The sequence below is a fragment of the Trypanosoma brucei genome, chromosome 10, assembly GCF_000002445.2.
Source record: "Trypanosoma brucei brucei TREU927 chromosome 10, whole genome shotgun sequence".
Classification (NCBI taxonomy): domain Eukaryota; phylum Euglenozoa; class Kinetoplastea; order Trypanosomatida; family Trypanosomatidae; genus Trypanosoma; species Trypanosoma brucei.
Window position 1 is genome coordinate 2,380,578 of NC_007283.1, and position 12,696 is coordinate 2,393,273.

The window sequence follows — 12,696 nt, forward strand, 5'->3', positions numbered from 1 at the left end:
GTTAACGCTTGTTCCTTCGTTTTCTTATCTTGGCTCTCGCGGGACGTTAGGCGATACATCCACCAACGGGGCAGGGGAGGGGGACATTTGCCCTGCTGTCGAGTTGCTTGGAGGAATTATGGTGTGACATAGTCTGTCGTTTTTGTTATTCACACAACTACCGCCCCGTTTTAACGAAGCACACAAACTGCGACCCGAATGCTATGAAGGTCAGAGAAGGAAAAGAAATAGTTGATGGGAGACGTATTATTTCTCAATAGTTTGTCTCTAGTGCAAATTTTCTCTCACATTTCTTTACACCGTGTAATATATACGTATACATGTGCGTATGTCATCTTTTATTAGACCGCCACCCCCCCCCCCATGCTGGTGGTTTGCCTTCTGGGGGTACTGTGTTCAAGTGTCACCTTCCGCATCCCACATTATTGTGTAGCCACTCTCTTCGGGGCATCTTCTCCGTTAAATTTTGCAGTGACGAAAAAGGGTTTAACGTTGGGTCGTAGCTTACAGGTGGTGTTAGGGCTACCATGACGACCCACTTGTGGGCAAATTTTGTTACATCCCTGGAGTCCCGTGGCATCTCATTTCAGCACGTGCAACACGCATCTGACCGGAGTGCCGTAATTTCAGCGGCAGGCTTTGGGGACCCCATTAGCGTTGCTATTTTGGAGACGGAATGGATGAAGCGTTGTGCACCCACCAGCACCCAACATGCTTCACCCGTGGGCGTATCCGACAAGGGCGCATTTGCCCCTCCACCTCCTCTCCAAGCGCCACAGACTGCTGCGGCAACCGTGAGCAGTCCCACAAGGCTCGCCCCCCAGTTTTCTGACCACACGAAACTGGAAGACGTTCCCGAGGAAATTCAAGATCGTGTCATCACAGCGGAGGTACTAGCCGCAGCCGTCGGCAACGGTGGCTCGCTTTTGCAGGCATCACGGGACGGTTTCGTGGTATCGAGATATGTGCCCGTTTCGATGCGCGGCCTCTGCAAGACCATAGTTCCCATCGCAGACTCTTTCGTAGCGCTACGGAAAGTTGAACGTGCAGAGTATATGGGAAAGAGCCTTGTTGCTATGGCTCTGGGTGAAGCGGTATCAGAAATTTGCACCAGTTACGCACACGAGATTGCAAACCTGCAGAGGTGGTCCCAAAAGAAAGCAATGCCGCTGATGGGGGTCGTCTCAGAAGTTCTTCGTGCCGGCCACCACATCGTGCGGTTGCGGCAGGTACTGCCCACAGATTCAATTCTGGAGGAAGAAGGAACACTCTCCATGGCTGGGTGGCGGTTGCTCAACCACATCCATGAACAGGCTGAAAAACATTCGGGAAGCAGGGAGGACGATGAATTGCTGAACTTGTTACTTAGACGAGCATCAGTACCATACCTGCGGGTGTTGCACAGGTGGGTGCACGAGGGAGTAGTTGAGGACCCGTACGGAGAGTTTTTCATATCAGACGCATCCCTCCCCACTGGAGCAGCATCCACTACCACCGCAGCACCAGTTTCTGCTGTGGCAGGTATGAAAAAGAGTGCAGTGAGGCGCATATTTCCCCCGTGTGGCGGAGGAGGCGACGATTACGGCGAGACAGGAATGGATGATGCGCATGCCTTTGAACGGCGCTTCTCGATGAATAAGAACATGGTTCCTAATTTTATTCTCACAAACACAAAGATGGCGAAGATAGTGTTCTATACCGGCAAATACTGCTGCCTGCTGCGGGAGTACAACGGCGCTCTCCCATCGTTCGGGGAATTATCGAACCAAATACTTATATGGTCTGGTGTTGACGAGTTGCATCGGCGTATAGAGGAGTCATATGAAATTGCGAGTGGAGAGGTGTTACAGTTGTTTCTGGGACCGCAGGTCGATCTTTTGGGGCACCTTACATCGTTGAAGAGTTATTTCTTGCACCAACGTAGCGACTGGCTGATCGATTTTTTAGACAGTGCTGAGGAACTTCTCCTGAAGTCACCTTTTCAGGTGAAGGCGCATTCCGTTCGCGTGTTACTCCAAGCAGCAATCGCTAGGTGCTGTGGGAAAGACTTGTACCATACTCTCATTGGATGCAGCTTCTCGGGCACAACTGTTGCACAAGACATTATCAACTCACACGAACGGCAGAACGACGAGTCCCCTCAACGCGCATCCACAAACGGCAGGAGGAGCGCCACGCGTATTGAGACACGTTGTTGTATAGAGCTGCTTCAACTTGAGGCTGACCTAAAATGGCCACTCACAATGGTCATTGACCCCCCTGTTCTTGAGCAGTTCAACATCGTCTTCCGTCTTTTCACGTGGCTGAAAACCTGTGAACGGGACGTTACCACGTCGTGGACGGGGGATACCGATTTGGATCCTCACTACCAGCGTGCATATATCATTAAGCATCAACTCATTCAGTTCATCAGGCAATTTCAGTTCTATGCAGCACATTTCGTTGTGGAGCCGCTTTGGGGTCGGATGATGAATCGGATATGCCAGGCTGATAGCATTTTCGCCGTAAATAGTGCATTGAAAGATTTCTTCAAGGGTATCGAGCTTGGTCTGGTGCTTTCTAGCGCCACTCGTTTCCGTAGTCTCGCACGTATTCTGGAGATAGCCTCCGTTTTCAGTGAAACAGGGAGACCAGGTGCGGCCCAGGGGCTTAGCGAGCAACGGCTGCAGGAAATATTACAGGATGTGGAAACGCAGTTTCTTAAAGCTCTTTCCGAGCTCGCTTCCCCTGTGGGAGCCGACTATCCACAACTTGTGCCGCTTTTGACGTGGATTGACTTCAGCGGCTATTACGACCGCAACGGAGTATACCGCGTGCTGTACTCCGCAAGTGCCGCTACCGAACCGGTGTCTTCCTCAGCCACGGACAGGCGAAAGCGTTGAATGTGACGCTATGACTTTCAGCTAAGGGAGAACGCAAAAAGAAAAAAATGTGTGAAAATATGGGGCAGTAGACGTGATGTGATGGCGTATCAGCCCCTTTCTGTATTTGCAGTGTCGTTATTCAACACACATAGGCGTTTACACGCAAATACTCTTTTTCTCCCTTCCTGTCTTTGTTTTACTTGTAGGGCACAACTTTGTGGTTTGAGGAAAAATACGCATATTCGTGCCACCATGGGGGAGAAGGGGGCGGGTGTGGAGGTAATTGGCGAAACGTGACGGACGGGTATGAGACAAACAGATTTTGAATCAATTCGCTATGCTCCACTGTGTGCGAACCCATGTTAACGCAAACCCATGCCATCAAAACGACGAAGAATAAATTCTGCGGTACAGAGCGCAGCACCCACACTCCCTTACCGTTCTGGGATCCGCAAGAGGGTTGTAGTTGGTGTGTTGTGGCTGCTTAGCTCAAGATTCGCATAAAATACGGAATAAGTTTTGTCATCGGGCGGACAGGCCGCAACGCACATAACCGTTCACCCACCAACATCGGTGCCACCTTTTCGCACTGCAAGTCCAACTCGGAAGGTGTCCATGTGCGAAAAGGAGGGGTACCAATCATTCAACTCAACTCTCAACTAATGCCGGAAATGTTCAGCGGTGTTCTCTCGTGGCATTTGTTGTTGTTCTTACCGGTGGGAGGGGGGTGCTGTGCTAAGGAAGAAAAGTTAGATGGCATCAGTGTCGTGTGTACACATCATTTGCAATCATAACCGCTTAGTTGCTTGTATCCGTGGTTGAAGCATTGGGAGAGTGTAGAATAATTTCTACCATTTTGTCTTGAACCCGCTACGGCTCCGAAGTATGCCCTCCACCCTTGAAAAAGAAAAAGGGACCTCTAGAGCCCGCATTACCCCTCCTTGATACTATTCTTCTTTCAAACTCTCCGCACTTTCCACTCGTTTCGTTCTTCTTTCTTCTTTATTTATTTGCGCGCTCTCGCTTAACGATGTTGAAGGACGGCAAACATGTCACTGAAGAAGAAGACGCTAAAGCAGCGTCTTCGTAAGAATGAAATGAGGCAACGGCAGAAGGTCTCCAAAGATGTTCGGAAGCGCGTGCGTACCGGTCGCCGTCAATGCAATCGCTTCGACGACATTGAAAGCGGGTCACGGCCCCTTCAAGAGTTAGTCGAGGAAATAGCAGCAGGTTCGGCCGCCCCTACGCGTGAAGTGGCCTTAGACCCACGAAGCCTTACCGATCTACTCCTTCAAACTTCAGCTTCTCTCAGTAACACCAACAGTGGTGGTAAAACAGCAGCAAAACCTAATGTTGGCAGGGGCAACAGTGAGTCTGATGGTAAACCAAGATTAGTCCTTCCGGAGGCACCGCTTCCAGAGGACCATCCCCTCGCTCTGCCAGAGGTTCAACTCGGTGAAGACGAGCTGGGCGGTGGGAAGGACACTAACTCAGTTCCAGGGGGAAAAAATCAGTATCGGCACCACGGTGATCCGTACGTCTTCTGGGAGCGTGTTGGGCTTCATCCACTCCTTCTTAAAGCCTTGAGAACTATGCGTTTCACCCATCCGACTCCCGTTCAGGAAGAGGTGCTTCCAAGTGTTCTCTCACAAAACGTTGATGGTCGTGCAGTTGGAGGGAAAGAAAAGATTACCCCTGGAAAGGGCAAGTCTGGAGGACGTGGTTGGGAAAAAGATGTTATCATCTCTGCGGAGACTGGAAGTGGAAAGACTTTGGCCTTCGCAATCCCTATTCTGCAACATGTTTTGACCAACGTGCTGGTGAATGAAGTAACGCAAGGTCCGGACGGGAAAATTGGAAACGAGGAGACGGCGAATGCAGCAAAGGGAAAGGAGGGTAAGGGGAAAAAAACAAAAGGTGGAGGAAAATCTACTGAAAGGGGGAAAAGTGAAAGCTTTAAAAAAAGTCGAAAGCGGCTGCGCGAAGGAGAGGAGGAAGGGGAACAGCTCACTACAGCACCTCCCACAACTACCTTCAAACTTCAAGGTCGGCTCATGCAAGCGCTGATTGTTTCACCAACTCGTGAGTTGGCACTCCAAATTAGCGAGGCGATGCAGCAGCTTGTACAACACGCTCCTCAGGTTATCGTTGGTTGTGTTGTTGGTGGCATGGCACCAGAAAAGCAACAACGTGTGCTCAACCGCCACCCGCATGTTCTCATATGCACACCAGGTCGCCTCTGGGAACTGATGCAAAAGAACGAGGGATGCTATTTGGGTCACAGCCTCAGCCGACGCCTTTCTTATGTAGTTCTTGATGAAGCCGATAAGCTCCTGCAGTCCGGTCGTTTCGAGGAGCTGAAAAATTTGCTGGAGCGTATCCACTGCGAAATATTACCCGCCGGTTACGTGCAGGAGCGGGAGGAAGGGGCGGAGGCGGGAGATGCAGAGCTTGAGGCCGGTTTTTGGGATGCGGAAAAGCAGAAGTTTGTGCCTTTTCCAAAGGATTCTCCCACTGGCGACGACGATAAGAAGGAAACGCCTCAGCTAAGGACTTCCAGGAAGGATGAGCCCCGCCTCATTCCAATGCCGCCAGATCCACCGGAAGGTCATCGCGTCACAACGTTTGTTACTAGTGCAACACTTTCGCTTCAAACAAACTATGTGCGGAGAGACATGCGCGCCAAGAAAACTGTGATCCGTACCTCCAATGAAGACACAATGGGGAAAGTGTTACAGCAGTTGGAAATAAAGCCTTCAAACGCCCACGTCTTCACTATTTCACCCAAAGTTGATGTTGCCGCCAAAATACATGAGACGTACCTTCGTTGTCCCGGGGACAGTAAAGACCTTTATTTGTATTATTTCCTCAAGATGTACCGTGAGAGGTCGATTGTGTTTGTTAATGCCATATCTATGCTTCGTCGCCTTGTAAAGTTGTTAGAAGTGTTGGGCATACCTGTGGCTGGTCTGCACGCTTCACTTCAGCAACGGCAGCGGCTAAAGTTCATTGACAAGTTTAGAAAGGGCGAGAAGCGTGTTCTGGTGGCTACCGACATCGCCTCTCGCGGGTTGGACGTGGAAGGAGTTCGGTACGTGGTTCACTTTCAGGTTCCGCGTTCTACCGATGCTTACATCCACCGCTGCGGTCGCACAGCACGGTGTGGAGGGACTGGTCTTTCTCTTCTTATGGTAAATGCGCAAGAACATGTCTCATTTACAAAGCTAATGGGCTCTCTCGGGCGCAGCACTGGCGATTTGGAAGTGTTTGCACTTCAACCAACCATCGTTCATCAACTGCATGCACATCTAAAAGTAGCTTTGCAGATTGATAAGCTGCAAAAAGAGATTGACAAATCAAGGGCAAATAATAATTGGGCGCGCCGCATGAGCCGTGAGGCCGATGTGGATGTCGACGATTTGATCGACGATGACGCAGACACTGAAAATAAGGCGAAGGAAAAAGCAATCAAGATACTACGTAGACGTCTGATGCTTCTAGGAGAAAAAGATATGGGGACGTCAGGTGGAAAAGGAAGTTTCCGCAGCAGCGCCCAGGCGATAGGCGCAAAGCAGGCCGAATCCAAGCTTGTTGAACGTGCTCAACTGCAGGTTACTCAGAAGCCTAAGAAAGGGTCCAAGGTTGTGAAGAAAGCTGGAGCCCGAAAAAATACAGAGAAGGAGTAGGCACAAACGACGAATTGTTATCGGTTGTGAGGTAACCGCAGGGGTTATGCTCAGAAAGCGCAGCCCGTTGGATATACGTATGTTTGTATCCTTTAAATAAAATGGGCAACTCACGCATGGGTTTCGAGTAAATTAAGTGTAACAACGATAAGATGTCTCACAAACAAGTCTATCTCTTCCTGCTTCCTCTGCTCCACCTTTCGTCCGTAGTGACACATGACAAGGTGGAGTAAATTCGCTGTGTAATCTTTTCTCACTCTCATATTTTTCTAATCGAGGCGTAGATCGTGGAAAGGCCTCGGAAAGCAGGTAATGAGACTTATTTCTTTAGCAACGAGAACTGTGTTTCACAGAATGAAGTGCTTCGTGACGCTTCACACGGTTCCTCTGATTGAGCAACACAGGTTGTATTGCTCTACACATGTTTTGCAGTTTGATATGAAACAATACGAAATGGAAAAGCGTCGGAAGCGGGAAATGGAGCGGGCGGGGGTTAGCGATGATGAAGACGACGCGCCGTGGATTGCTCCAGAGGAACAACAGCGGATTGACGAAGAGCAACAACAGCGTGACAAAGAGGAGGCAGAACGTGTTCGTGAGATGCTCGAACGCCGGGAGCAAGAGGACATTATTAAGCGCAAGAAGTTCAAGGAATTCCGCGCAAAGCAACTAGCAATGAGCAAGAACCGCAAAGAAGCTGCCGCAGCCGCTAAGCAACAGCAGAGAGGTGGCAGTCGAGTAGTGGAGGAACTCGTGGACGACACGTCTAATACAACCGGGGCACCACCACTATCCACTGCTGGATCTGCTGAAAACGACGCGACTCATGGGGCACCACACGAGAGTGGCGTGCGATAAGAGGCTGCTTGGTGGAATTGGTGTTAATTTTAACACCGTGTTATCCGGTTCGTTACAGAGCGTGCGTGAAGTGTCCGTGGGCTTGTTTTGTTCTTATCGTGTTGACTTTGATGTATCTGTTTGCTTCTTTCGTGTATTGCAGTAAACCCTGCTATTCAGCATGCCTTTCATTGCCGTCTTCTTCGTCCCCTTCTTTTTCCTGTGTTTTCACCTAACAGGGAAGGAGAGAAGCTCCGGGGTTCACTTTTCCTTTCATTAGTTTTTGCACCGCGCTAGTTTGGTAATATTAGCCGCTGATGGTTGCTGTTCGCGCAAAGGTCGGCTCCCGCGGCTTCACTCGCCAGAGGCAGCTTGCGAAAGGAAAGAAGGTGTTCAAGATTGACTGCAGCATCCCCGCCAGCGACGGTATCTTCAGTGATGATATCCTCAGCAACTTCCAGCAGTACTTCCAGGATAATGTGAAGCTAAACGGCCGCAAGGGAAAGCTCACCTCGAAGGTACGCGTCAACATGCGTGAAAACATTCTGTCCATCACGACGACTATGGCTTACCGCAAGAAGTACTTCAAATACCTGACGAAGAAGTTCCTCAAGAAGAAGGACCTCCGTGATTGGATCCGTATTCTCGCCAAGGGGAAAGACACATACCAGTTGAAGTACTTCAACATCCAGGATCAGGAAGAAGCGTAAATCTTTTGCGGTTGCACGAGTAGGAGTGCCCCGAACATGTTGGTTTGCCCCTGCCTTTTTGCACTATTTTGTTCGTCATTTTGGGGTATGTGAAGTCTGTCCCGGCTCATTTCCTGTTTTCTTTTCTTTAATGATTTTGTTACTTCGTTTACCTCCTCTGCCTTCGGTTTATTCTCCCCCCATTCGTCTCCCGAACTTCTTTATAAGGGATGATGGGTGTGAAGGATGAGGAAAGCACTCGAGTAGGCGTTGCAATTACTGTTTTGGTATACTGGTTCCACAGCAGAGGCACTTATCTTTTCCGGCCTTCATGTTTTCATTTGAAGGATTAACTTTCCCCTGATGTTTCTTTGGTTTTTTTTCTATTTGCCTGCATTTGTTCTTTACCAGCTAATGTAGTTGCACATGACCAAGCTGCTCAGACATATGCGTAGGTACAACTGCATACTCTTAGGCTGTGGCATGAAAACACCTCCCAAGTGCCAATGAAGGAAAGGGAGCGAAAGTTTTTTATTCCAGTCTTCCGTTGGGGCGGTGCGCTTCACACTAAAAGTTGTTGCGTAAACACCTCCGAACAACAGTTTCTTTGAGGAGTGGGGCGCCACACAGACATGAGAACGCAAGGAATAGTAATCAAGGACACTTACGGTTTATCGTGCAATCGTGTATTGCTCGCTTAGGATTTGAAAGCGCATTGAAGGTTTGGTATTATTCCATGGGGAGCGTTGTTAGCCAGTCGGGGTGTAAAATACCATTGGTTCAGCCACCATTACAAAAGTAAAACACACATATCATGTTCGTTTTTGTTTGCTAGTTGTGACACTTTGCAACACCCTTCTGTGGGCGTCTGTTTTTATTTTTTGCTTCCCGCGCTGCCAACACTCCGTTGCGACTCTTATGAACATCTGTTTTGCTGTTGTGTTTTGAAAGGACAACATTATATACCTCCTTGGTGAGTGGGGGTTGTGCGTGAGACTGTCTCGTCCACTGATACACTTTTAAGTGTCGGTGAGACGTCGCATAAAGGAAAGGTTTTTACATTAGGAAGTGATTAAGAATACATAGGCGAGCGAACGAACGTGATAAAAGTATATTATTTATATATCGACAAAATGGGCAGTAGTAGCAGCAGTGCTAATGATTCGAGTAGCGCCAATATGGACGCTGCATCTGGGAAGGGAATCATTAACTCGCCACCACCGGGTGAATCACCCGATGACAACTCTGAGACTACCGCAAAGTGCTCTAATGCGAGTGATCTCAACAGCTACCGTGAGTTCCGCGATCAGTTACTTAGCTTTTCCCTCGGGGAAAGTGCCTATGATTACGCTGAAACGCTGTTTGCGAAGAACCCCTCCAGTCCTGAGGTGATGGCGCTTCTTGCAGAAACTACCGTACTGTACGACAAAACTAAGAACAAGTACGCCAGGGATCACTGGTGTGATCGCCTCGATCTGCTGCAGCGTGGGGTGGACGTCAGTCGCAAATGTATAAATGAGAACCCGGAATATGGCCCGTGTTACCGAACCTACGTGTTGTCTGCTACACGTGAGGCAGAAGCCCTGTATTACATGAAAAGTTTGATGGGCTTTGGGCTCTTAGAGAACTATAACGCCATTATGCGTCGGGGGGAGAAGGGGATGGAACTGCTTCCCACTGATGCGGATATCCCTAACGCGCTTGGAGCTCTCAGTGCTCGTTGCGCTTATGTCTGGTATAACCCAACCCGCCTATACGCACGTTGGTGCGGGGTTCCTGGCTGGAAGGAACTATGGGCAAAGAGTGTGCAGCTGCACAAACGCGCAGTGGAAAATGACCCTGCAAACCTTGAGTTTGCTTGCAGGCTTGCGCAGGCTTACTTTCACAGCGGAGACTATCAAAACGCGCGGCGGTGGTATGGAAAGGTACGAGATGAAATGCCACCACAAGACCTGAAAGATGAGCGGTGGCAAGCGATCGCACACACACACCTTTCCACAGCATTCGTAAAGACCAGTTGGAATGTTCCTTTCGCGTAGGGACCCCTGTGGATGGTCAGCGACGAAAGGGATGAGAACCAGAAAATGTCTTTACAGCTATCGCTGCGTTATGAGATATTCGGTTGTTGTTGTTGTTTTTACGTTGTCGTATTTGTGTATCTTCGCTTGGCAGTTCGTCATGCTGTGTCGTGTAACCCCGCCTTCGCCTTCTTTCCCCCCTTGTGGCTCGCTGTGTTTAACAATGATAATAATCGTACTTATTGCAACGGCGCAATCATCGCTTCAGTAGTATATTGAATAGCAACAAGGTGACGGCGGGAAATTTTTAAAGAAATAGGGTAGAAACATAGGTGCGTAAAAAAAAAAATGTTGCGGCGTGTCACCCCCTTCACACTGTGTGCTTCAGGCTTCACTGCCTGCCGTTGGGCCGGACGAGTGCGTCATGGTGCGACGATTTGTTCAGCTGTCAGTGATGCAACCGCTGGGAAGCAAAAAAGCGCTTGTGTCACCGACGTGGAGGAAATACCCACACTTTCTTTCCTTTCGTCAAAGTCCATATTGTCGGAGACAGTTGATCGAACCATTGAGGTGTGTGACGCACTTCTAAACGAAATTCCAAAGGCCAAGAGCATAAAAGAAAAACACGACCTTATTGACTCAACTAGTAACGTTCTATGTCTTCTTCTTGACCCCTGTGAGTTTGTGCGCCAGGTTCACCCTGATGCGGAGTACAAGCAGCATGCCTCGTACGCATTTCAAAAGGGATATGAGTACATGAGTAAAGTCAACTCCCGAAGGGATTTGTACGATGTTGTCCTTCAGCTTGACAGCACTGAGGGACACAAGGAACTCAGTAGTGAAGAAATTAAAAACGTGGCCCAACTTAGGCGGGACATGGAAAGTAACGGCATCCATCTCCCCGACAAACTACGTGAGAAGGTAACTGAAATGAACATTGAAAAGGAGGAACTCGCCATGCGCTTCCTGACGGAGCAGGGTTCGAAGAATCCCTTTGCAACACTCCGTTATCTTCTTCAGTGCCGTTACGAACTCTCGCAACTGCTGGGGTTTGAGAGCTTCGCAGAACAACAACTTCGAGGGACAATGCTGGAAAATCAGCAGCGTGTTTGGCATTTCTTGTGTGGAATTGCCCATAAGTACCGGAGAGAGGCCGAGAAGGAGATGGATATCATACGGAGCAACGTTGGAGAAGTACGTAATCGACAAAACATTACAGACGATGTCCGAGCTCGAGTGGCTCATTCACTAAGACGTGATGCGGAGCCGGAAACAGCGGCTGAGTATTTCTCCGTTGCAAACTGCATACGCGGTATTCAGTGCCTCTGTTTGGAGGTTTTTGGCGTGCGGTTGGAGGAAGTGCAGTTCGACAAAGATGAGATCTTCAACAACGACGCCAAAAAGTATCACGTGTATGACGAGAATAAGGCGTTTCTTGGAGTTATCGTACTCGATTTGTACGCGAGTGAAATGAAATATTGCCAAGCTGGCCACCTTACGTTGCAGCTTGGTTGTATACCCCACCAAGAGGCCTTGGCAAAGGTGGGGCTAAAGTTACCGAAACGCCAGTATCCCGTTGTTGTTTTAACGTGCAATGTTGGAGCCTGCTCGCCCGTGCAGCGACTCCCTAATGGTAGGTTTGACGATGAGTCTACGCTTATGCACCCCAATGAAGTGACAACAGTTTTTCACGAGTTTGGTCATGCGATGCACACCATTTTTGGCCAGACGAAGGTACAGAACCTCGCTGGAACACGTGCTAGTATCGATTTTGTAGAGACATTCTCGCAGCTCTTTGAGCAATTCCTCACCTCCCATGAGTTTCTGCAGTTGTGGGCACACCGTATCAGCACGCGGGAACCCATCTCATTTGACATGGTCATGAAACGGAACGCAGCTGCTGACATGTTCAAGCACCTTGACATGATGGATCAAGTAGTTCTTTCGGCGGTAGATCAGACCCTTCATGGTCCTCAGCCATACACTGTGTACTTTCCTCGTGGAGACCAGGGGAACCTTGGGAAACGTACACTTGGAGATATCGGCGACTACGGACGCGGTACGTACAACTTAGCAAAGGTCCTTATCGACATATGTACTCCTCTTTCTATTGTGACACCGACGGAAACAGGCGTTTTGGGTACTCTTTCGTTTGAACACCTCTCCGGTTACCCAGCAGGTTACTACGGTTACCTTTACAGTCTTTCCATTGCTCGTCGCATATGGGCGAAGAAGTTTATGAAGGACCCGCTTAACCGTGACGCAGGGAGGGAGCTGGTGCAAAAAGTAATGCGCCACGGGGCTGCATGTAACCCTGTTGATGTCATTGAGAACTATCTGGAGGACAAACTCGATGAAATCGACATATGGGTGTGAAAACGCTCTTTACTCTTCTGCACTACACATACATGCTCACGGCCTTCACCGTGCTAGGTGCGGCGAGAAGCAACACATCAGGATGTGGCAGCTCAGTCGAATCCTTCGGTCTTTAACGTTCTACTAAATAAATGAAGTAGGGGTGCAGTGCCATTTTTCTTTTTTAAAAAGTTTTTCTACCATGGTGCCGCGCGCGTGCGAAATTAAAGCAGTGCTACATGTGGCA

At 49.2% G+C, this 12,696-nt stretch overlaps 6 protein-coding genes across 6 annotated transcripts; all 6 read left to right on the top strand.

Annotated features, from left to right (window-relative positions):
* Window positions 1–527: 527 nt before the first annotated feature.
* Tb10.6k15.0540 (gamma-tubulin complex subunit, putative) lies at window positions 528–2,882 on the top strand (the record flags this gene model as incomplete). Its single annotated transcript, XM_818106.1, has 1 exon — window positions 528–2,882. The coding sequence occupies one exon, from the start codon at window positions 528–530 to the stop codon at window positions 2,880–2,882; it is 2,355 nt and encodes a 784-aa protein (XP_823199.1).
* A 1,031-nt stretch (window positions 2,883–3,913) lies between these two features.
* On the top strand, window positions 3,914–6,550 carry Tb10.6k15.0530 (ATP-dependent DEAD/H RNA helicase, putative; the record flags this gene model as incomplete). The annotated part of the gene is made up of 1 exon (XM_818107.1): window positions 3,914–6,550. The coding sequence occupies one exon, from the start codon at window positions 3,914–3,916 to the stop codon at window positions 6,548–6,550; it is 2,637 nt and encodes an 878-aa protein (XP_823200.1).
* Window positions 6,551–6,862: 312 nt separating this feature from the next.
* On the top strand, window positions 6,863–7,408 carry Tb10.6k15.0520 (hypothetical protein, conserved; the record flags this gene model as incomplete). Its single annotated transcript, XM_818108.1, has 1 exon — window positions 6,863–7,408. One exon carries the CDS (start codon window positions 6,863–6,865, stop codon window positions 7,406–7,408), a length of 546 nt encoding a protein of 181 aa, XP_823201.1.
* Window positions 7,409–7,704: 296 nt separating this feature from the next.
* On the top strand, window positions 7,705–8,097 carry Tb10.6k15.0510 (60S ribosomal protein L22; the record flags this gene model as incomplete). The annotated part of the gene is made up of 1 exon (XM_818109.1): window positions 7,705–8,097. One exon carries the CDS (start codon window positions 7,705–7,707, stop codon window positions 8,095–8,097), a length of 393 nt encoding a protein of 130 aa, XP_823202.1.
* Window positions 8,098–9,209: 1,112 nt separating this feature from the next.
* Window positions 9,210–10,115, top strand: Tb10.6k15.0500 (hypothetical protein, conserved; the record flags this gene model as incomplete). The annotated part of the gene is made up of 1 exon (XM_818110.1): window positions 9,210–10,115. One exon carries the CDS (start codon window positions 9,210–9,212, stop codon window positions 10,113–10,115), a length of 906 nt encoding a protein of 301 aa, XP_823203.1.
* Window positions 10,116–10,442: 327 nt separating this feature from the next.
* Tb10.6k15.0490 (mitochondrial intermediate peptidase, putative) lies at window positions 10,443–12,470 on the top strand (the record flags this gene model as incomplete). Its single annotated transcript, XM_818111.1, has 1 exon — window positions 10,443–12,470. The coding sequence occupies one exon, from the start codon at window positions 10,443–10,445 to the stop codon at window positions 12,468–12,470; it is 2,028 nt and encodes a 675-aa protein (XP_823204.1).
* Window positions 12,471–12,696: the final 226 nt, after the last annotated feature.